Source organism: Pleurodeles waltl, chromosome 4_1 (assembly GCF_031143425.1).
Source record: "Pleurodeles waltl isolate 20211129_DDA chromosome 4_1, aPleWal1.hap1.20221129, whole genome shotgun sequence".
In the NCBI taxonomy this organism is placed as follows: domain Eukaryota; kingdom Metazoa; phylum Chordata; class Amphibia; order Caudata; family Salamandridae; genus Pleurodeles; species Pleurodeles waltl.
The window spans coordinates 980,724,173-980,749,385 of NC_090442.1; the positions used below are offsets into that span (position 1 = coordinate 980,724,173).

Genomic DNA, 25,213 nt, shown 5'->3' on the forward strand with positions numbered 1-25,213 from the left:
TTAATAATATTGACTATAAGACCTCACTAACCCAACAACATGGTGAAGGGGATAAGCCATGCCACACGCTTGCATGGTTCTTGTGCTCAGCAGTCCCTAGGACTATTAATGGGGTTATCCGCAATCCCACTGACAAGGTTGTGAACTCCCAAGAGGAGATATGTGCGATCACTGTACAATATTATGAGTCACTGTACTGCCCTCCCAATCCCCCTCCAGACCATCTCCATGATTATATTGCTGTGGTGGCCGTCCCCCACCTTGACCCCCAGAGATTTCAGGAACTAGAGCAACCCCTATAGCTTGAGGAAATACAGGCAGCAATAAGGTCCCGGGAATGGATTGGTTTTCGGTAGTTTATTACGCAATGTTCAGGGCTATCCTGACTCCTGAGTTGCTTACGATGTATTGGGGGGACTGTCGGAGGCCCTCATAGTGGTGCTATCCAAACTCATCAAGGACCCTCTAAGGGCCCTGTCCCCCCCCAACAGAATGTGACCTTCAGGGGGATGTGGTCCGAAGGAGCTGTACAGCCCAGATAGTCCGAGCTTTGCACATGGGGCCAGAACTCTGCATTATGGAACATGTAGTCCATCCTGGTGTGTATCTGATGCCCTGGAGCATAGTAAGAATATTCCACTTCTCCAGAATGACCTAAGTGCCAGATGTCATTGAGCTGCATTGTAGATGTCCATTGTATAAAGTGTCTAGTCGCATACAAGCCCTGGGTCCAGGGGAGAGGGGGCACCAACCCATCCATCTCAGTGGAATGCACACAATTGAAATCACCTCCCCCATAAGCTAGGAGCCTGGGGATCAGTAAGTAATGCTGGGGATTATGTGCGCAGGAAGTCACCTTGCAGCATGGGAGCATATAAGGAAACAATCAACAACGCTCGCCCATCCAGATCCCCTACCAGCAGCACATAGCCGCCATCCAGGTCTACCACTATCCTATGCTGTACACTCCAGGAACTATCCAAACTGGGATTCTTTATGTAACTCAGTGGCAGTAAGGTGCTTCTCCTATAGGCTGGCTATGAGTATGTGTCTGTGCCTATAATAGGCATACATGCAGGATTGCAATACCTCTAATGTTCCTTGTTAATGTGTTATACGTGGCAGCCATTGCAAGTGTATCCCTTCCCGGAGGCTCGCCAATCTATGCACCCCTCTCAGAAAAGCACACAAACACCCTAACAAAGCATTTAGGGGCCATATGTACGAACACATTTTCCCATAGACACGGAATGGATAAAACCCCTTGCTACATCTGGCCCTTAGTACCTAGAACCTGACTTCAATGCTAAACAGTCCATGCAGCAGTCTTTAAGGGCCTTACCATGAGGAATAAGGTCATGTGTGCACCTGCATATTCTGGCCCCACTTGTGCAGCATAAACGCCCCAGAGTGGACCCACAGTCAGACATGAGCACCCAATATCCATTGAGAGTCTATCTTAATATCTGCTCCCTTCTATCCCAGGCACAGTCCAGTACAAGTACCATCCCAGTGCGAGTCACTGCTCTGGCATCTTTCTCTGTGGCAATCTCACCAAGGCAACAACAGAGTCACCATCTAGGAAACTGAGCCTGGTGCTCCCAGCACTGATTCATGGTAGGTGTCAGGGGCCAGCACCTAGAAATGATTTGAACTGCGCATCGTGACATCTGCCACCGCCTGCGAACGTTCTTTCGCAGCTTGCACATCAGAAGAGCAGGATTGAGGTCTGTGCGGACGGCAGCAAAATTTGGGTCTTGCATCTGACCAACCTCCCAATGTCTCCTCCAAAGCCTAACGCTGATCCTGTACTCCCTTGGTGCGTAGCCACAACCAGACCTCCTCCAGAGTAGTGAAGATGTGAGCCATGTCAGCATCCACCACTCTGAGCTTCATCGGAAAAAACAAAACATATGTCAGCCCCAGAATTTGCAGATGCATTTTTATCACCCCAAAGGTATTACGACGCCTCTGGACTTTCACCGTGTAATTGCAGAATGCCGTGATGGTGCTACCCTCATGAGTCCAGGAGCCCTTGGCACGGAGCAGCTGCAGGTGTAGATCCATGTCTATGCAGTTGAGGAGATGAGGCTCACCAGGTGTGGCAGGGAGGCACTGGGGTTGGAGGATGGCTCAAGATGCGGTTCACTGTTTCCACTGAAAGAAATTTGGGAACACGGCCGGACAGAACTGTTTGAGACAGCCAGTCTTTGAGGAAGAGTTCCATATTTAGTCCTTGCACCATCTCAGTGAAGTCCAAGAAATGAATGTTATTCCATCTGGATTCCCTCTCTGCATCCCCTGCCCTTGTGGTCGCACACTTCATTTTGCAGGTGTTTCAGCTGTTCCTGCACAGCCACCAAGGAGGGTCGCATGGAAGTCAGAAATGACTCCAACTCATCCACTCTCTCTGCCAGTTTGGCATGATCCCCCCCTCAGGAGCCCAGTTTCTATCTTAGCTGACTATTCTTGGCAGTTTTGGAGTCTCGAATGGCCTGCAGCACCTCATCAAACATACCACTATGTTTCTCAAGAGTACTCTCCTTTTGATGGATCGGGTCCACTGGTGCAAAAGTGGTCCACAGCATAGCCATAATCATTTTTGGGGAAGGCAGATGTTTGGAGGCTTCTGGCCTAACGATGACCTCAATAACTACTGTGGTTGCCCCCAACAGATTAAGCAGTTGCAGCCCCTGGACTGAACCACAGTAACAGATGGGGAGAGGATAAAGAGCAGGAAGGAGGGACTGGCTAGTGCACACTCAGCACACCCACATTGCAGCGACATGTAATCCCCCGACTCTCATGCACAACGTTGATGGTAATGTGTTTCTCCAAGGATCATGTGAGTGACCATGTGAGTGGGCATTGCAGGTCTTTGGGGTCCTCAGCTGGAAGGCCGTATTCTGTCAGGCACCCCAATATCACATAAAAGGACACAGGTCTTTAACTGCCTCCCTGAGCCTCAGCTGAACCCCAGAGGCCGTGGGCACTGCCAGTCCCAGATCTCCTCGTTGTGGTCCCAGAGCAGGGTCCATTCAGTCTGCATTTCTCCTAGTTCGCACTTGGCACCCCTCCTAGACCTACACCTCCAGGAAGGGGGAACAGAGGTTCAGGGCGCCCGGCAGAGTGCAGCACTGTTTCACAGGTACTTTGTCATTCTCTGCCACTCAATAGGTGTGCAACTCTGCTGGTCTCTGCCTTGCCAAGGCCCAAGGGGGAGTGTGGATCAGTCCATACACTGGGTTGGGCAACTCAAGAGTCCCCAGTGCTCCCTTCTCCTGTCTTAACTTACTGTGTGACTCAGCTTCACCTCTCTGGCCTTAGAAAGATACCCTCACTCCTAAGGCAACATTCACATATGTCTCCATAGGGCCCCCCTCCTCACTGCAATCCTCAGCTTTAAAAAAGAGAAGGTGAGTTGCAAGTGCCTGAACTCTGCTTTAAACCAAGGGGCTCCCAAGGAGAAATTCAAGTGTCATGCTCACAGCAGGACAGTCTCACAGCCCTCATCCATGGCCTTGATGCTGGTTCCCCCTTCAGGAGGACAGACGCCATTGGTCCCTAGTACCGCAGTGAGGGCTTCAGCAGCGGGCAAATTCACCTGTGCAATTTCAGGTCACCAGCTCCAGCAAATGGCGGCCCAACACTGAGGAATGCAGCAGCCCAGCCGGGGTATCCATAGCTATTCATTGGGGACCCCTCTGGGGAGAAGAAGGTCAGGATATTCGTAGATGGGCCTAGATTTCAACGGAGCCTCACAGGCAGGCGTCCTTTCATGTCACCATCTTGGCCATCCCCCAGAAAAGCATGTATAATGAGGGTACTCACCACAACACAATTATAAGTGATTTGATTTTTGTTCAGCAAGACCGAGCTTCTAAAAAGTAGAATAATTATATGATATGATACACTGTAAGAAAGTAATGGGGGCAAAATGTGGACTCCAGGTGGAGGGCAGGGAACAGCCCTTTACGTGGAGGACTTGGAGGTGTGAGGAGAGCGAGCTTGTTGGTGTGTGACACAGCTGAGGTACTGCAGCAGCTTTAACACATGACCTCACTACCCATTCCAGGGGAAATATCACTTTCCCCTGCACAATGAAGGAATATCATTTCCCCTGCACAACGAAGGGGAATGGAGGTGCAGTCTGCGTGCTCTGGAGGTGCCATGAAGGCAGTGTAGGAGGTGGTGGACAGGATCCAACAAGCAGTGGAGGCAGGACCTCTGCAGCACCACCAAAAACAGGTAGGTCTGAAAGGTACCATATGCGAGGGTTCTTGCAGTTCAATTTGCATGTGTCATCCCCCCAGAGGGAGCACAAAAACAAGAGGTCCTGGAGGCTTTAGAAATTAAAACCAACTACCCTTCACAAAGGGGACAGGATTAAGCTCTGACAAAGGAGAGCTGCCCAGGTCAAAACTGTAGAAGAGCGGAAAGGGCACCTCCCAAAGGTGCAGTAGGAGAATGCTAAATGAGTGCAGTCCTGGCCATCCCAGTGTGGGCCATAAGTCTCGGGACAAACATCCACCAGGGTGACATCAAGATGGCCAAAATGGCTGTCCCCAGAAGAACTTCAATGAAGGGGAGAAGAGGAGACAGAGTACCAAGCAGAGACCCTCCCCCACCCAGGGCAGGTGAAGTGGGAGACCAGGCTGGAGACAGAGTTGCAAGGACTGAAGTGGTGAGAGTGGGAACCAGGGGTCTTCCACCTCACAGAGAGGTGCAGATGGAGTGGGATCCCTGCCTTAGGAGTGGCCCAGGTTTCAGTCCAGAATCCTAGTGAGGAGGGCTAGGCTGGCCAGCACAAGCATCTCTAGTGCTTGGGACCAAGACTGGCAGCAGAGACTGGCGTGAGGCACAGAGGATGGAGATGGACAAGAAGATCTGAGGAAATCTAAGAGACAAGTGCAATACAGAGGACTCAAGGCAGTCGGGGCTCACAGGAAGTCAAAAGGGCTGTGGAGCAGGATCTGAGCAGGATGCCAACAACGAGGCTTCGTGGCAGTCAGGGAAGGCTATATGGAAGAGTCCGAGAAGGATATAGCTAGTGGCAACAGCTGAATGGTGGCACAGTATCACATGTTGTGGTAGTGTGATTATGGACAAGGGGTGAAGGCGAAATTTGGCAGTAAAGTGTGGTGGTGCCTAGGAGGAAGATAGGCAGTTATGTGAGTCAAGACGGGAAGATTCTGCTGGTCTCTGCCTTGCCAAGGCCCAAGGGAAGGAAGGTCTTGAGCCTTAGCCTGCTGAAGGGTTTTAAAAACACCGTAAGGCACAAATGGCAGTTGTCGACAGGAAGAGTGATGAAGAGGAGAGAAAGTAGGGCAAAGAGGAGCTAGTGAGGTCGAAGCTCAGTGACCCACAAGTCCAGCAGGGATATGGAATTCCTATTGCCCGACACGGGACATCTTGTTTGGGGTCAAGGGCAACAAGTTTTTATGTTTACTTTGTCCTTGGGACAAGTAGGCCCAACCCCCTCCAGCACAAACCCTTTGGCTGCCTGTTTACAGAGAGTGGAACTCTCTGCAGTTTAGGTAATGTGTTTCCAAAAGGTAATGCTGTTCGAACTTGTATTTATGGTTCATTATTTGAAAGCCTTCATTATTAGGGTGAGTGCTGTAAATAAATGTTTTAAGGTCACACTTCATTACTGACATTGGTTCCAGTACACAAAGAACAAAACGTGTATACACATGTTTGAAAAGTTTAGGCTATGAGGCTAAGTATAATGCTCCCAGAATGCTCTCTGATTAGATGCAAATGAAGTGTCATTTAGTAAAATGTGTTGGTGCATGCTAGTATTTCCCAAAAATATTTCGAATGGAAAATCAGTGTAACCATTTTCAACACGATTATGGGAAGCATGAAAATAAACAAACACTGACAAAGCCAACTGATCTGACATAATTTTATAAGTCTTTTAGTTTCATCAATGCGTGTCTTGTTTTGACATGGCTTTTGTAACACTTTATTTTTGTGGGAGCTATCAGGCCCTCAACACTGTAACAAACACTGGCAAAAAAAAAACAAAAAGTTTTTGAACTCTAAAAGCACACGTTGCCACCAGTGGGATAACAAAGGCCCTGCAGCCGCCCTCCAGGGGGCCCCTTCAGCACAGCACCTGGCCTGAGTGAGTCTGGAGAGGGGGCTACTCCATGTTCTTTGCAAAGGGGCACCCTCCAGTTTCGTTACGTCACTGATTACCACTGTAGTTCCTGACACTGAACAAAACTACTTTGTGTGCCAATATGCTCCTTGTGGAAGAGCAGAATGCGATCGCTCACAGTAAAGCCAGCCGAAAGAGAGAGAAATAGAAGTTTAATAAAAACAAAATGTCTCTGTTAACACCAGACCTAATTAGGGACTAAGACCCACATGTAGGTAGCTTTTTGCATGTCGCAAACAGTGACTCTCGCTATTTGTGGCGTGCAAAAAGCACATTGCCCTGCACAAACCCAGTTTTGCGATTCAGTAACCTGGTTATCGAATCGCAAAACGGGTTTGCGACTCGCAATTAGGAAGGGGTGTTCCCTTCCTAATTGCGACTCGCAGTGCAATGTAGGATTGTTTTGGGACCGCTGGCGCAAACCAATCGCAGTTTGCACCCATTTCAAATGGGTGCTAACACTTTTGCTAAAGGGAAGGGGTCCCTATGGGACCCCTTCCCCATTGTCAATGTCACTGTAAACATTTTTTCAGAGCAGGCAGTGGTCCTGCGGACAACTGCCTGCTCTGAAAAAATGAAATGAATACTTTTCATTTTTCGTTTTTGTAATGCATCTCGTTTTCTTTTAAGGAAAACGGACTGCATTACAAAAAAAAAAAAAACTGCTTTATTGAAAAGCAGTCACAGACATGGTGGTCTGCTGTCTCCAGCAGGCCACCATCCCTGTGAGGGCCGCCATTTGCAAGGGGGGGTCGCAAATTGCGACCCACCTCATGATTGTTCATGAGGTGGGCATTTGCGAAGCCCTTGCGAATCACAGATGGTGTCAGGGACACCATCCTACATTCGGATTTGCGACTCGCAAATTGCTAGTCGCTCTGACTCGCAATTTGTAGGTCACATATCTGAACCTACCGACATGTGGCCACAATTTCTTAAAGAAAGTCACAAAAGTGCACCCATGGTATATGTCGTACCCCTATAAAATATTTGTGGACTGTATTTTAGCATGGGTAAATACAATGTGTAGATTTGCTCATGTGAAAATCTGTTGAGCATTTGCAAGTTAATTTTCCCTCCAAGCCACTTTCTTCCCAACCCTGGAAGAAGTTCTAATTCTGCCATTGTCAGGAGTAAATGTCCAACCTTTCTTATTATGGGAAAATATTAGAGAGAAGCTGGTGAAAATCTTTAAAACATGAAGGTTAGTAGGTGTGCAGACTCAAAGGCATTCCAGCCCTGGAACTATTGCTTACTGCTTCCTCCAGCCCCAGTATGCAGATCTGCAGGAAGGTGGCAAAATAAGGAAATTGCTACAGTAGGGATTGAAACTGCAAGTATTCAAGCCCTACTAAGGTAGTAGCCCTGGCATAATCAGAGAGGCTATTATCAGAGCCCTTACATAATGAGATCGCTGCCATAATTTGTCGCCACACTACTTGGCACCAAAGGGACAAGTAGATCTCTTTACAGGACTAGTAGATTTGAGAAGCAACCTGTCCCCTGGACAAGTAGATATTTTAATAAATTCCACACCCCTGTCCAGTATAGAACATGAGTACGGTGCTGCATGGTATGATATATGGGGTAATGACAGAAGTGAATGGGAATGAATGGGATGGATGAAGTGAAAGGGAGGCAAGAGCTCAGGGTCTAATGGCTTTCAGTGGGAATGGTATGAGTCATGAGTCATATTTCTGAAGAAGAGAGGGGAGATGTAGAAGGAGGCAAAACAGCAGGAGGGTGGTGGGGGAGGACAACAGGTAGGATCGTAGCCACAGCAGTAACACAGACAGTGGAACAGCAAAGGTATGGCAGTGAGAAGGGTGCAGTAAAAGGTAAGGAGCTGTTGACAGAGGGGTCTGACAAAGTGACATTGGGAGTTCAGAAGGCAATGTGGGTGAAGCAGAGACAAGTAGAGAGGGCAAGAAACAGATGCAGAACAAAATAAGGCTCCCATTTATGGGCATTGCAGAGCCATTGGAGGCGATTCGTTTACGGGCCTCAAAAAAAGATTTGGGGCAATGAGCTCCTACATATTTTTAAACTGCTGCACAAGGGGACCGGGTGCAAGGACAGGTCAAGGAAGGAGAAAAGGAACTGGGAAAGAGACCAAGAGATCTGAATAGACACAAGGACGTCCGTGTCAACATTGTATGCTAGCAATTACTACAAGTTATCCCTGGTGAACAGTGTAGCACTGCTCAAATAGCCAGAAGTGGTAAGAAGAACCAACATCAGTTTTGGGGCATTAGCACGGTTTCAGTACAATAAGGAAGTAATGCTTCTAAATCACGGGGGCATACAATATGTTGTGGTTACAGCTAATGACCCTGACTAAGCCGGCACTATCAAAGCATACAATCAATAGAATGGCATTTATCATTTGTGCCCTTTCCATGGAGTCCCACCCCTAGAGAGGTGGAGGGCACTGAAAAGAAGCCTGTGAGCATGAAGTAACGTTAAAGAAAGAGATTACTACCAATTTCCTAGACAATTTAGATACAAATGTTGAAATTTGTGGTGGGAAATCTCCTCCGACAATGTTTTGGCAACCAGAGTCTGGGGTCAAGCAATGGAGGCAGTGAACAGGCAGAGGAGTGACATCGAAAGTCCAGTAGGTCAATAAAGCTGGAGAGAATGGAAAGACAGCATAGAAAATGCCTTAGCAGGAAAGCAGCAACGTTGTTAAGGACAGATTTTGACCAGTGGTTTAGGATTCCTTGTGACAGGGTCCATTTGGACATATGGCCATATAATTCTTGTTCAGTAAGAGAAAGAATAGACATTGTACAGATGAAAATAGTGAAGAGATGAGTGAAAGCAAGATAGCTAGTATGGTTGAGCACATCAGTTCCCCATTGGGCACTGCATCTAAGAAAACCAAAGAGTAATAGAGGTGATGTGCTTCCTGTCCTGGCCAAAATGTGGCTCCATAAATTATTCCATTGATTGTGACTACTGCTCAGTGACATTTGTACACACTGACATGGTGGTGCAGATGGTGTGCAGTTGTGGGGTAGGCACGTATATTAGAAAGTTGTCCATCCAAGTGACTTTCTGACTCCTGCCAGTTCACCCCAACAATTTTTAGCTGCTGGGAATACAATTCCAAAGGCAACTCTTCATGTATAAGGTAATGTTAATAGGTTCTTCTGTGGCCTGTGCAATTTTCAAAACATTCAGTACAGTCTGAGAGTAGATGATAGGAGATGTGGGGATCAAAGCTGGCACTGGACTACTTTAATGACCCCTGGGTAAAAGGAAGGGGAGGCAGCTGGGGTGAGTGCCAGAGGTGGATGACCACCTTGGAACAGGTGGCAAGTGTGTTTGTAGTGAATCTAAGTCCACTATCATCAGGACTGAGCTAGATTCAGTGGCCTTTTGCCATCAAATAAAGTACAAGAATTGTGGAGATTGTTATGACATATAGCTGACAGATAAAATGTGACTTGAGATCATTGCAACAAGCTCTGTGCCATCTCAAGTTTGCATGTAGTGGCACCACAAAGCCTTTTGTATTATTCATGCAAGGTGCAGACAATCCTCACCATAGGATATGGATGACAGACAGGATTAGGCAGGACTTACACCTGTGGCTCTGACTTCTGGAAAGCTACAACAGTGTGTTGACATGACGTTTGAATAACCCATTGACATGAAAGGTGGAAATCTTTTCAGACACATTGGGTTCAGATGGTGTTGACCTCTACTGGCAGAGATGGAGGTGCACAGAAAGTAGGTGAGAAAGGTAGAAGGATGGAGGGAGAAGGGTCAATGAGATTAGCATAAAAGAAATTTGTCTAGAGTGAAGTATGGAAATGAGGCACCAGCTTTGGTAGCATGGTGGCTAGAGGAGAAGATGTTATTAACTTTACTATATCATTGATAGAGAAGAATTTGTCAGCGATGACAACTACAGTTAAATTGGCAAGGATAGCCTTTTTATGGGAAGTGCTTCTGAGGGTATAAGCTGAATGGGATTGAATTTGTGAGGAGGATTTTGGAGGGGTGGTTTAGGAAGAAGGTGAGGGGAGTGAATATGTGACATCCTACACTACATGGATGTTGGGGTGCATAGTCCTTCATGTAAAGTCTGTGTATTCTTGTGCTTTAGAAATTAAGCTCTTTTGGTCCATATTTATGTTGATGAGCTCTTGGGCTTTCAGAGTCATGAAAGTAGTAGGAGCAAAAAACTGTGATGAGCAGCCCTGTGGAAGAGTGGTGGAAGAATTGGAAACGATGCACATTTGTAGCAGGAAGAATAAGACTATTCCGAAAGGTTTGGGTGTCTGTTGACACTGAATATGGTAAGATGCAGCCTATAGAAAAACTTACTGTGGCATCACAATGCACACCTTTGAACCCTCACCAGCCACTGCAATGCCTACCTTTTCTACCACCCTCTCATTCCACAAAGACCAAGTCCCTCTACAAAGTTACAGTGGAAAGGCATGCTGTTATGTTTGTATGTTAGGGAGGAAAGAACTCCAACGCAGTAGTTAGGTCGCAGGAACCTTTATTATGAGCACCTCATTCATGAAGACCTCTGGCCATAACATTACCCCAATGTTCAGTATGTGAAAGTGAAACAGGATAATTCGACTTGTGTCTCAAATTCTCCTACCATCAGTTTTCACAGCACTGTTAAACAAGTTGACCACCTTTAATGTCTTAGTAAATGTTCATCACTATTCAAAACCAACCTAACATAAGCCTTGACAGTCACCCAGTCACCCACACTGACAACAACGTTCACGCTTTTGAACTGCAAAGAAAAGGTGGTTGTGCCTCCAGGTGAGCACATCCTAGGTATACATACAATTGCTGGGGAAGATTACATCTTATAGTTACAAATAAAGTCCATTGGGTGCCACACTGGTATTCACACCTAACCACCAACGGTGTGGATGTCCCAACTGGAAATCCAATGGGGACTGAACAAATTTATTTCAGATTACTAAGGCACACCGAAGAAACCCACAAAGTCTATAAAGCGTAAAGCATGTCAAAAAAAGTTCTGAACAGGTCTCACGAATGATTAGGATTTATTCTTTCCAAGGCACAATGAATCCAATAACAACAGCCGATACGTGTTTCGTCATCAAGACTTTCTCAAGGCAATTGTTGGAGAAAAGACGTCAAAACATAAGACAAAAAATTTGTGCTTTCTAGTATATTCCATAAAGGGTTGTCCTCTTCATAGAAATGGCCATGATTTTCCTTTTAGTAGTGTTGTGAATAAGTAGAGGTGAATGCTAGTTGGTAATAGATTTTGTTGTTTAAGGATAGAAATCAGATTTCCATCCTTAAACAACAGAATTTATTACCAACTAGCTGAGCTTCTTATGGGAACATAACCTAGAAGAAAGTTCACATTAGGAATTGAATCAACATTTCTTAGCACAGTCACAAATTACAAGCTTCAACAGGCCTCGCTCATGCTAATGTAAAAGGAAATATAAAATGCTTTATTTGATATGTTTTAGTAAAACACATGTAATATGCAAAGTTATAAGTTCAGCCTTAATAATATTTCCTCAATATGAATAATACATTTCATCTCAAAATAGGAAGCTTTGTTACTGCATTTCATTAAGTACAACAGAGAACCACATTTCTCTCACATTGTACATATTTTTAAACTCATTAATCATTTACTAATCACTATAAATTGAATATTGTTTCTACGTGTACTGTTAGTCTAAAGTCTAAATTATATTTTAACTTCAGTTTTACCCTTCTAAGTAATTTAATTCAAAAGGCAGCTAAGTTGAACTCTGAAATAAAACCAATTGCACATTTAAATTGTGTATCAGTGTTGCTTCCTGCTAATTTTCACTCTGTCATAAACTTAAATTGTCACATCCTGATGACTTTTGTGACACGATGGACATCACTTAATTTTAAGCTCTACCAGCAGTCTGGATCCACCCCATTCACTCTATTGCTATTTTATGTTTTTTGAGAGAACATGAGTGCATTATACCATTGGAGCTTTTGCTATAAACTGCCTGGGTAGATATCTCTAAATGGTTTTATTCTTTGTTCTCTTTTAAGTGGGTGAAATTTGCTATCAATTAAAGATTTATGGTTTTCAAAGCAAAAAAACGAACTGCATCTCATATACATCAAGCAATAAGTGGAGCCCGACAACAATCGATACTCACACCTGGCATAGTGTAAGGAAGCATTTCTAATTATTTAAACACCTGTGATGCAGCTTTTATATCCTAACTACAGCATTCGAGGTCCACAGACTCCCCTGCAAGTTAAGTTGCTGGTCTGTTTACATGTATATCACATACATTTTCATGAAGCTCAATCAAGAAGACTAGAGTATTGGGTCATAAACATCAACTGATAGAGCGAGTCTGATAGGCCCAGCACCGAAGATGTGACTGTCATACACACAAGAGATTATATTTGGATACAAACCAGTAGTCGGTACTCCTAGCCTTGGTTTGATATTAGTTAAAATGGTTCAGCTGATTTACCTAGACAGAATAGTTAAATCTACTCTAGATAAGAGCATTTTACAGCAATAGGTTTGTCATCGTTTATACATTTTTATAGGATCGGCAATCTACAATTTGCAATTAATATGTGAACTACTTGCCTCGTAGAGTACTGGCGCGATCATAAGACCTGGTCCCCACAGGAACGCTTCATCTATTTCATGTGTCCGTTGGTCCGACATGAACCTATTTTTAAATGTGAAAAGTACATTGCTCAGTCCAATTACTTATGGCGCATGGAAAATTGTATAACTATGTGATATGATTTATTAAATATGTTTAAAAGTAAAGTATGAGACAACCTGTTTTCTTCTTGGACTTTATTAAGACCCACCCAGTAAAATGATATTAACATTCAGCTTGCTGAAGGAAAAAAAACCTCAACAGAGCTTTAACTGGACTCTCTCATCAAAATGACCATGGGGCGGTGTCCTCTGGCCGAGAGTCGCAAAAGATTTGAATTGAGTAGATTAAGCAGTCCAGTTTTAGAACTGTCTATACTTCCGTTTTGACTCCATTTTGAAAATGGCTTCAATTATCCCAATCTGCAATTTAATGAAGGATTCATAATAGGAGTAAATCATTTAAGAACTGTGCAAATCTGTACCTACGTGCATAGGATAACACAACAGTAAACTCTATGTAATGGGTAGCGAGTAGGTAGAACAAGACATGGTTTTCCTAGAAAGAGTAGGAGCTCTCACAAACTTGAAAAAGTTGTCATTTGCAAATTCCCATCTAGGATATACACTTCTGACTCAGAATAAATGCATCTACCAATATGGTTGTGTCATAATAAAGTCTTTGATATGTCAAAGGTATTCCTGACACCAAGGCTGTTTCACAGAGGAGCCAGGATGCAAATGTTCTGCAGTACGTTTGATTTCTTAAAGTAGAGCAGAGGTTACTTGGGGTTCTCGAATAATCGAACCAGTGGGACAGCCCTCTCTGAGTCATGTAAATACTTCTTCCTTGTCTATGTGGAAGCTTGTGCTCTGCAGCTGGTGCTAATTTGGATGCAAACTGTGCACATGTATGCGGTGTGAGCTTGGAGCACGCTAATGGCACATGCCGTCTCCCTCTGCTAATAGACTTTAGTGCATTTAATGCACAATGCCTGCATCACATCAGTGTGAGCTGTTGCAGTGCCTAATCTGCAAAAGAATGAGTGCTGCTGTCAAAAACCCTGCTGTGAAGCTTGTGGTCAGTGCAATTAAATGTCAGTGTGCTGAATACCAAGGCTGCATAGTCCTAAACTCACATTATGCCTCTTTAATTCATTGCCAAACACTCCCTGCCCTTTTATCTTATTATTGCAGATTCCCTCTTTTTTCCCTTTGTGATGTTTTTTCTGTCTTTCTCCTTCTTCCTCGTTCATGTATTTCTCCCTCTCTTGCTCCCAGGAAACATTTGATATGGAAAAATAAGCAGTGGTCACCAAAAATGAGTTTCAGTGGCCCACACCAGCAACCAGTGGCTTGAATTAAGCACTGATCTGAGGTCTCCATATGGCATAGTGTTTGTTATGATATTTACTTTAGCCTAACTTCAAGTGTTTTTATTGAACAAAAAGATGAGAATTAAATAGGCACATACTTAAAAAAGCCTTGCAATCTTGCAAACAAACTCCTTTAATGTAATTCCCTCTAATGCACACACTAATTAAAGACCAACTCACCAAAAACTGCTGGATTTTGAGTATTTTTAAGAACTGTAAGGTCTGTTGCGATCAAACCTGGATTTGATACTGTAATTTAACACAAAGAATCCTCATGACAAGACTACGTTACACTTGATGTGTAAAAAATGATTATGGTCAAGGTATTACCAGTTCTTCATAAGGAATAAATGAACTGCTACAATATGAACCACAGATCATTAATATCAGTTAATTATTTCCCAGTAGCTTAAAGAATCAAGTAGAAAGTAGACTTATCTTCAACAGAGAGCAAATTGTTACAAGCTTGAGGTAGCTGACTTACTAATAGGGAGATGTGCTCATACGGGGTTTTATACCTGAAGGCCAATAGATGGCTCCAGAGAGACACGATCAATGCACACCCTTTCACTGTTATAGTTATATGCTGGCCTTCACAGCAGGTCAATAAAGTATTTCTTATTGCCTTTTTCATACTCACTTCGACCCACAAACATCAGTGTGTAGCAGAAGTGATGAGTCAGAGGGGTAATATGTGATGACGATCATTTACATTCTATTTATGTCTGATTCTGTTCTATCTCAGGATTACTCTCTTATTTTGATTCACATTTTTATAATTTTGTGTTCAAAAAAGAGCTTTGACCCATGTGTTGTAACCTCATATAGCCTGATTTAACTAAAAGGCTTTTAATTAGCCAACTACTGCTGATAGTTGTTTGTATTTTTCTAGACAATTAGGCTAAAATGCAAGCTCAATTCCAATTGAACAATTTGAGACAGGAATCCTGGTGGACTCTGTAACCCACACATGACCTTTCTATTTACATGGGGATGGTCTGTTTAGAGCAACAATCAGTCCTGTGTGATTCCCAATCTCTTTTCACCATGAGTAGACACTCTCATGAATACATGCTATGAATATATTTATGATTTTATTAAAATCAACGTTCTATTCTAGTGCACTGTTCTAGTGCACTTAATGAAAGCGATTAATAAACAAAGGGCCTCATTACAAGTTTGGTGGAGGGGATTACTCCGTCACAAATGAGACGGATATCCCGCCCACCATATTACACTGTTTCATTTTAAGTAAGGACGATCTAATGACTTTGTCAAAGGTCAAAACACAAGAATGTAAGAAACAGGGGGCTACTGGCTTCATCACAGGGTCAGCAAATCAACATATATAAATCTGACCTATTGGCTTTGTCAAAAGTCATCACTAGCTAGAATGAAATATATATTTCATAAATTCACACATTGCAATGTTTATTATTAGTGAGTGTCTCACCATGTTTTCAATAAAGCATTTTTTGTAATAAAAACATTAACAACATCTTTGATTCTCATTTAACATTTTTTAGGTCATATGGTACAGTGATAGAACCAATCAGAAGGGGTCCCTGCACTCCCGCTGAAGAGCATACAGTTCCAGCTCATAGTGCTTTGAAAAATACAGTAAGCTTTTCCAGGTTCATGGATTCAATGACCCAAAAGACTTACTATGTGTAAGGAAATGCCTCCTTGGCATGGTTGCCCCCTGACTTTTTGCCTTTGCTGATACTATGTTTACAATTGAAAGTGTGCTGAGGCCTGCTAACCAGGCCCCAGCACCAGTGTTCTTTCCCTAACCTGTACTTTTGTATCCACAATTGGCAGACCCTGGCATCCAGATAAGTCCCTTGTAACTGGTACTTCTAGTACCAAGGGCCCTGATGCCAAGGAAGGTCTCTAAGGGCTGCAGCATGTCTTATGCCACCCTAGAGACCTCTCACTCAGCACAGACACACTGCTTGCCAGCTTGTGTGTGCTAGTGAGGACAAAACGAGTAAGTCGACATGGCACTCCCCTCAGGGTGCCATGCCAGCCTCTCACTGCCTATGCAGTATAGGTAAGACACCCCTCTAGCAGGCCTTACAGCCCTAAGGCAGGGTGCACTATACCATAGGTGAGGGTACCAGTGCATGAGCATGGTACCCCTACAGTGTCTAAACAAAACCTTAGACATTGTAAGTGCAGGGTAGCCATAAGAGTATATGGTCTGGGAGTCTGTCAAACACGAACTCCACAGCACCATAATGGCTACACTGAAAACTGGGAAGTTTGGTATCAAACTTCTCAGCACAATAAATGCACACTGATGCCAGTGTACACTTTATTGCAAAATACACCCCAGAGGGCACCTTAGAGGTGCCCCCTGAAACTTAACCGACTGTCTGTGTAGGCTGACTAGTTCCAGCAGCCTGCCACACTAGAGACATGTTGCTGGCCCCATGGGGAGAGTGCCTTTGTCACTCTGAGGCCAGTAACAAAGCCTGCACTGGGTGGAGATGCTAACACCTCCCCCAGGCAGGAGCTGTGACACCTGGCGGTGAGCCTCAAAGGCTCACCCCTTTGTCACAGCCCAGCAGGGCACTCCAGCTTAGTGGAGTTGCCCGCCCCCTCCGGCCACGGCCCCCACTTTTGGCGGCAAGGCTGGAGGGAACAAAGAAAGCAACAAGGAGGAGTCACTGGCCAGTCAGGACAGCCCCTAAGGTGTCCTGAGCTGAGGTGACTCTGACTTTTAGAAATCCTCCATCTTGCAGATGGAGGATTCCCCCAATAGGGTTAGGATTGTGACCCCCTCCCCTTGGGAGGAGGCACAAAGAGGGTGTACCCACCCTCAGGGCTAGTAGCCATTGGCTACTAACCCCCCAGACCTAAACACGCCCTTAAATTTAGTATTTAAGGGCTACCCTGAACCCTAGAAAATTAGATTCCTGCAAACTACAAGAAGAAGGACTGCCTAGCTGAAAACCCCTGCAGAGGAAGACCAGAAGACGACAACTGCCTTGGCTCCAGAAACTCACCGGCCTGTCTCCTGCCTTCCAAAGAACTCTTCTCCAGCGACGCCTTCCAAGGGACCAGCGACCTCTGAATCCTCTGAGGACTGCCCTGCTTCGAAAAAGACAAGAAACTCCCGAGGACAGCGGACCTGCTCCAAAAAGACTGCAACTTTGTTTCAAGGAGCAGCTTTAAAGACCCTGCAATCTCCCCGCAAGAAGCGTGAGACTTGCAACACTGCACCCGGCGACCCCGACTCGGCTGGTGGAGAACCAACACCTCAGGGAGGACCCCCGGACTACTCTCCGACTGTGAGTACCAAAACCTGTCCCCCCTGAGCCCCCACAGCGCCGCCTGCAGAGGGAATCCCGAGGCTTCCCCTGACCGCGACTCTCTGAAACCTAAGTCCCGACGCCTGGAAAAGACCCTGCACCCGCAGCCCCCAGGACCTGAAGGACCGGACTTTCACTGGAGAAGTGGCCCCCAGGAGTCCCTCTCCCTTGCCCAAGTGGAGGTTTCCCCGAGGAAGCCCCCCCTTGCCTGCCTGCAGCGCTGAAGAGATCCCTTGATCTCTCATAGACTAACATTGCAAACCCGACGCTTGTTTCTACACTGCACCCGGCCGCCCCCGCGCTGCTGAGGGTGAAATTTCTGTGTGGGCTTGTGTCCCCCCCGGTGCCCTACAAAACCCCCCTGGTCTGCCCTCCGAAGACGCGGGTACTTACCTGCAAACAGACCGGAACCGGGGCACCCCCTTCTCTCCATTCTAGCCTATGCGTTTTGGGCACCACTTTGAACTCTGCACCTAACCGGCCCTGAGCTGCTGGTGTGGTGACTTTGGGGTTGCTCTGAACCCCCAACGGTGGGCTACCTTGGACCAAGAACTGAACCCTGTAAGTGTCTTACTTACCTGGTAAAACTAACAAAAACTTACCTCCCCCAGGAACTGTGAAAATTGCAGTGTCCACTTTTGAAATAGCTATTTGTGAATAACTTGAAAGGTATACATGCAATTGAGATGATTCAAAGTTCCTAATGTACTTACCTGCAATACCTTTCAAACAAGATATTACATGTTAAATTTGAACCTGTGGTTCTTAAAATAAACTAAGAAAATATATTTTTCTATAACAAAACCTATTGGCTGGATTTGTCTCTGAGTGTGTGTACCTCATTTATTGTCTATGTGTATGTACAACAAATGCTTAACACTACTCCTTGGATAAGCCTACTGCTCGACCACACTACCACAAAATAGAGCATTAGTATTATCTATTTTTACCACTATTTTACCTCTAAGGGGAACCCTTGGACTCTGTGCATGCAATTCCTTACTTTGAAATAGCACATACAGAGCCAACTTCCTACATTGGTGGATCAGCGGTGGGGTACAAGACTTTGCATTTGCTGGACTACTCAGCCAATACCTGATCACACGACAAATTCCAAAATTGTCATTAGAAATTGATTTTTGCAATTTGAAAAGTTTTCTAAATTCTTAAAAGACCTGCTAGGGCCTTGTGTTAGATCCTGTTTAGCATTTCTTTTAGAGTTTAAAAGTTTGTAAAAGTTTGAATTAGATTCTAAAACCAGTTGTAGATTCTTAAAAAGTATTCCAACTTTTAGAAGCAAAATGTCTAGCACAGATGTGACTGTGGTGGAACTCGACACCACACCTTACCTCCATCTTAAGATGAGGGAGCTAAGGTCACTCTGTAAAATAAAGAAAATAACAATGGGCCCCAAACCTACCAAAATACAGCTCCAGGAGCTTTTGGCAGAGTTTGAAAAGGCCAACCCCTCTGAGGGTGGCAACTCAGAGGAAGAGGATAGTGACTTGGAGGAAAATTCCCCCCTACCAGTCCTATCTAGGGAGAACAGGGTCTCTCAAACCCTGACTCCAAAAATAATAGTCAGAGACGCTGGTTCCCTCACAGGAGAGACCAACACCTCTGAAATCACTGAGGATAACTCCAGTGAAGAGGACATCCAGTTAGCCAGGATGGCCAAAAGATTGGCTTTGGAAAGACAGATCCTAGCCATAGAGAGGGAAAGACAAGAGATGGGCCTAGGACCCATCAATGGTGGCAGCAACATAAATAGGGTCAGAGATTCTCCTGACATGTTGAAAATCCCTAAAGGGATTGTAACTAAATATGAAGATGGTGATGACATCACCAAATGGTTCACAGCTTTTGAGAGGGCTTGTGTAACCAGAAAAGTGAACAGATCTCACTGGGGTGCTCTCCTTTGGGAAATGTTCACAGGAAAGTGTAGGGATAGACTCCTCACACTCTCTGGACAAGATGCAGAATCTTATGACCTCATGAAGGGTACCCTGATTGAGGGCTTTGGATTCTCCACTGAGGAGTATAGGATTAGATTCAGGGGGGCTCAAAAATCCTCGAGCCAGACCTGGGTTGACTTTGTAGACTACTCAGTAAAAACACTAGATGGTTGGATTCAAGGCAGTGGTGTAAGTAATTATGATGGGCTGTACAATTTATTTGTGAAAGAACACCTGTTAAGTAATTGTTTCAATGATAAACTGCATCAGCATCTGGTAGACCTAGGACCAATTTCTCCCCAAGAATTGGGAAAGAAGGCGGACCATTGGGTCAAGACAAGGGTGTCCAAAACTTCCACAGGGGGTGACCAAAAGAAAGGGGTCACAAAACCTCCCCAGGGGAAAGGTGGTGAGACAGCCAAAAATAAAAATAGTCAAGAGTCTTCTAAAGGCCCCCAAAAACCTGCACAGGAGGGTGGGCCCAGAGCCTCTTCACAAAACATTCCTGGGTACAAGGGTAAAAACTTTGATCCCAAAAAGGCCTGGTGTCGAAACTGTAGTCAGTCTGGACACCAAACTGGAGACAAGGCCTGTCCCAAGAAAAGTTCCACTCCAAACTCCAATCCAGGTAACACTGGAATGGCTAGTCTCCAAGTGGGATCAACAGTGTGCCCAGAGCAAATCAGGGTCCACACTGAAGCTACTCTAGTCTCTGAGGGTGGGGTGGATTTAGCCACACTAGCTGCCTGGCCCCCTAACATGCAAAAATACAGGCAGCAGCTCTTTATTAATGGGACAAGTGTAGAGGGCCTGAGGGATACAGGTGCCAGTGTCACCATGGTGACAGAGAAACTGGTTTCCCCTGGCCAATACCTGACTGGAAAAACTTATACAGTCACCAATGCTGACAATCAAACTAAAGCACATCCCATGGCAATGGTAACTTTAGAATGGGGAGGGGTCAATGGCCTGAAACAGGTGGTGGTCTCCTCAAGCATCCCAGTAGACTGTCTGCTTGGAAATGACCTGGAGTCCTCAGCATGGGCTGAGGTAGAACTAAAAACCCATGCAGCCATGCTGGGTATCCCTGAACTGGTGTGTGTAAAAACAAGAGCACAATGCAAGGCACAGGGTGAAAAAGTAGAGCTGGAGTCTGGAAAAATGGCCCAGCCTACCAAGAGAAAAGGAAAGTCAGTTGGGAAACCAACTGCAACACAGTCAGAAAAAGAGAACCTCTCTTCTCAGGAAGAAGTTCTGCCCTCTGAGGGAACTGAGCCTTTGGAGCTTGAACCTTATCAGGTTGAGCTCTTAGGCCCAGGGGGACCCTCAAGGGAGGAGCTGTGTAAGGGACAAGAAACCTGTCCCTCTCTTGAAGGCCTTAGGCAGCAAGCTGCTGAAGAGTCCAAGGGCAAGAAAAATGGAACACATAGGGTCTATTGGGAAGATGGACTCCTGTACACTGAGGCCAGAGACCCCAAACCTGGTGCCACTAGGAGAGTGGTAGTGCCTCAGTCGTTCAGAGAGTTTATTCTGACCTTAGCCCATGATATTCCCCTTGCTGGGCATTTGGGACAAACCAAGACGTGGGAGAGGTTAGTCAACCACTTCTACTGGCCCAATATGTCCCAGAAGGTTAAGGAGTTTTGCCTCTCCTGCCCCACCTGTCAATCCAGTGGTAAGACAGGTGGGCACCCAAAGGCCCCCCTCATTCCACTTCCAGTGGTGGGGGTCCCCTTTGAAAGAGTGGGTGTGGACATAGTTGGTCCACTGGAACCTCCCACAGCCTCAGGAAATATGTACATCCTAGTAGTAGTGGATCATGCTACTAGGTATCCTGAAGCTATTCCCCTTAGGTCGACTACTGCCCCTGCAGTAGCCAAGGCCCTCATTGGTATCTTTACCAGAGTGGGTTTCCCTAAGGAGGTGGTGTCTGACAGAGGTACCAACTTCATGTCAGCATACCTAAAACACATGTGGAATGAGTGTGGAGTGACTTACAAATTCACTACACCATACCATCCACAAACTAATGGCTTAGTTGAGAGATTCAACAAGACATTAAAAGGCATGATCATGGGGCTCCCAGAAAAACTCAAAAGGAGATGGGATGCCCTCTTGCCATGTCTGCTTTTTGCTTACAGGGAGGTGCCACAGAAGGGAGTAGGATTCTCACCCTTTGAACTTCTGTTTGGCCACCCTGTAAGGGGACCACTTGCTCTTGTTAAAGAAGGCTGGGAGAGACCTCTTCATGAGCCTAAACAAGACATAGTGGACTATGTACTTGGCCTTCGCTCTAGAATGGCAGAGTACATGGAAAAGGCAACCAAAAACCTTGAGGCCAGCCAACAGCTCCAGAAGTTTTGGTATGACCAAAAGGCTGCACTGGTTGAGTTCCAACCAGGGCAGAAAGTCTGGGTTCTGGAGCCTGTGGCTCCCAGGGCACTCCAGGACAAATGGAGTGGCCCTTACCCAGTGCTAGAAAGGAAGAGTCAGGTCACCTACCTGGTGGACCTGGGCACAAGCAGGAGCCCCAAGAGGGTGATCCATGTGAACCGCCTTAAGCTCTTCCATGACAGGGCTGATGTGAATCTGTTGATGGTAATAGATGAGGATCAGGAGGCAGAGAGTGAACCTCTCCCTGATCTTCTGTCATCAGACCCAAAAGATGGCACAGTAGATGGAGTGATCTACTCAGACACCCTCTCTGGCCAACAGCAAGCTGATTGTAGGAGAGTCCTACAACAGTTTCCTGAACTCTTCTCCTTAACCCCTGGTCAGACACACCTGTGTACCCATGATGTGGACACAGGAGACAGCATGCCTGTCAAAAACAAAATCTTTAGACAGTCTGACCATGTTAAGGAAAGCATCAAGGTGGAAGTCCACAAGATGCTGGAATTGGGAGTAATTGAGCGCTCTGACAGCCCCTGGGCTAGCCCAGTGGTCTTAGTCCCCAAACCTCACACCAAAGATGGAAAGAAAGAGATGAGGTTTTGTGTGGACTACAGAGGGCTCAATTCTGTCACCAAGACAGATGCTCATCCAATTCCTAGAGCTGATGAGCTCATAGATAAATTAGGTGCTGCCAAATTCCTAAGTACCTTTGACTTGACAGCAGGGTACTGGCAAATAAAAATGGCACCTGGAGCAAAAGAGAAAACAGCATTCTCCACACCTGATGGGCATTATCAGTTTACTATTATGCCCTTTGGTTTAAAGAATGCCCCTGCCACCTTCCAAAGGTTGGTGAATCAAGTCCTTGCTGGCTTGGAGTCCTTTAGCACAGCTTATCTTGATGATATTGCTGTCTTTAGCTCCACCTGGCAGGATCACCTGGTCCACCTGAAGAAGGTTTTGAAGGCTCTGCAATCTGCAGGCCTCTCTATCAAGGCATCCAAATGCCAGATAGGGCAGGGAACTGTGGTTTACTTGGGCCACCTTGTAGGTGGAGGCCAAGTTCAGCCACTCCAACCCAAGATCCAGACTATTCTGGACTGGGTAGCTCCAAAAACCCAGACTCAAGTCAGGGCATTCCTTGGCTTGACTGGGTATTACAGGAGGTTTGTGAAGGGATATGGATCCATTGTGACAGCCCTCACTGAACTCACCTCCAAGAAAATGCCCAAGAAAGTGAACTGGACTGTGGAATGCCAACAGGCCTTTGACACCCTGAAACAAGCAATGTGCTCAGCACCAGTTCTCAAAGCTCCAGATTATTCTAAGCAGTTCATTGTGCAGACAGATGCCTCTGAACATGGGATAGGGGCAGTTTTGTCCCAAACAAATGATGATGGCCTTGACCAGCCTGTTGCTTTCATTAGCAGGAGGTTACTCCCCAGGGAGCAGCGTTGGAGTGCCATTGAGAGGGAGGCCTTTGCTGTGGTTTGGTCCCTGAAGAAGCTGAGACCATACCTCTTTGGGACTCACTTCCTAGTTCAAACTGACCACAGACCACTCAAATGGCTGATGCAAATGAAAGGTGAAAATCCTAAACTGTTGAGGTGGTCCATCTCCCTACAGGGAATGGACTTTATAGTGAAACACAGACCTGGGACTGCCCATGCCAATGCAGATGGCCTTTCCAGGTTCTTCCACTTAGAAAATGAAGACTCTCTTGGGAAAGGTTAGTCTCATCCTCTTTCGTTTGGGGGGGGTTGTGTAAGGAAATGCCTCCTTGGCATGGTTGCCCCCTGACTTTTTGCCTTTGCTGATACTATGTTTACAATTGAAAGTGTGCTGAGGCCTGCTAACCAGGCCCCAGCACCAGTGTTCTTTCCCTAACCTGTACTTTTGTATCCACAATTGGCAGACCCTGGCATCCAGATAAGTCCCTTGTAACTGGTACTTCTAGTACCAAGGGCCCTGATGCCAAGGAAGGTCTCTAAGGGCTGCAGCATGTCTTATGCCACCCTAGAGACCTCTCACTCAGCACAGACACACTGCTTGCCAGCTTGTGTGTGCTAGTGAGGACAAAACGAGTAAGTCGACATGGCACTCCCCTCAGGGTGCCATGCCAGCCTCTCACTGCCTATGCAGTATAGGTAAGACACCCCTCTAGCAGGCCTTACAGCCCTAAGGCAGGGTGCACTATACCATAGGTGAGGGTACCAGTGCATGAGCATGGTACCCCTACAGTGTCTAAACAAAACCTTAGACATTGTAAGTGCAGGGTAGCCATAAGAGTATATGGTCTGGGAGTCTGTCAAACACGAACTCCACAGCACCATAATGGCTACACTGAAAACTGGGAAGTTTGGTATCAAACTTCTCAGCACAATAAATGCACACTGATGCCAGTGTACATTTTATTGCAAAATACACCCCAGAGGGCACCTTAGAGGTGCCCCCTGAAACTTAACCGACTGTCTGTGTAGGCTGACTAGTTCCAGCAGCCTGCCACACTAGAGACATGTTGCTGGCCCCATGGGGAGAGTGCCTTTGTCACTCTGAGGCCAGTAACAAAGCCTGCACTGGGTGGAGATGCTAACACCTCCCCCAGGCAGGAGCTGTGACACCTGGCGGTGAGCCTCAAAGGCTCACCCCTTTGTCACAGCCCAGCAGGGCACTCCAGCTTAGTGGAGTTGCCCGCCCCCTCCGGCCACGGCCCCCACTTTTGGCGGCAAGGCTGGAGGGAACAAAGAAAGCAACAAGGAGGAGTCACTGGCCAGTCAGGACAGCCCCTAAGGTGTCCTGAGCTGAGGTGACTCTGACTTTTAGAAATCCTCCATCTTGCAGATGGAGGATTCCCCCAATAGGGTTAGGATTGTGACCCCCTCCCCTTGGGAGGAGGCACAAAGAGGGTGTACCCACCCTCAGGGCTAGTAGCCATTGGCTACTAACCCCCCAGACCTAAACACGCCCTTAAATTTAGTATTTAAGGGCTACCCTGAACCCTAGAAAATTAGATTCCTGCAAACTACAAGAAGAAGGACTGCCTAGCTGAAAACCCCTGCAGAGGAAGACCAGAAGACGACAACTGCCTTGGCTCCAGAAACTCACCGGCCTGTCTCCTGCCTTCCAAAGAACTCTGCTCCAGCGACGCCTTCCAAGGGACCAGCGACCTCTGAATCCTCTGAGGACTGCCCTGCTTCGAAAAAGACAAGAAACTCCCGAGGACAGCGGACCTGCTCCAAAAAGACTGCAACTTTGTTTCAAGGAGCAGCTTTAAAGACCCTGCAATCTCCCCGCAAGAAGCGTGAGACTTGCAACACTGCACCCGGCGACCCCGACTCGGCTGGTGGAGAACCAACACCTCA

The 25,213-nt window shown here is 46.1% G+C and overlaps 1 protein-coding gene across 1 annotated transcript in view; it reads right to left on the minus strand.

Annotated features, from left to right (window-relative positions):
• The window catches only part of LOC138288300 (lysosomal alpha-glucosidase-like), an 881,508-nt gene that overhangs the window by 174,097 nt on the left and 682,198 nt on the right, over positions 1 to 25,213 (minus strand). Inside the window, exon 17 of the mRNA XM_069229744.1 lies at positions 12,789 to 12,873. Within this exon, the coding sequence (XP_069085845.1) occupies positions 12,789 to 12,873 (85 nt within the window). The remainder of the gene's footprint in view (positions 1 to 12,788; positions 12,874 to 25,213) is intronic.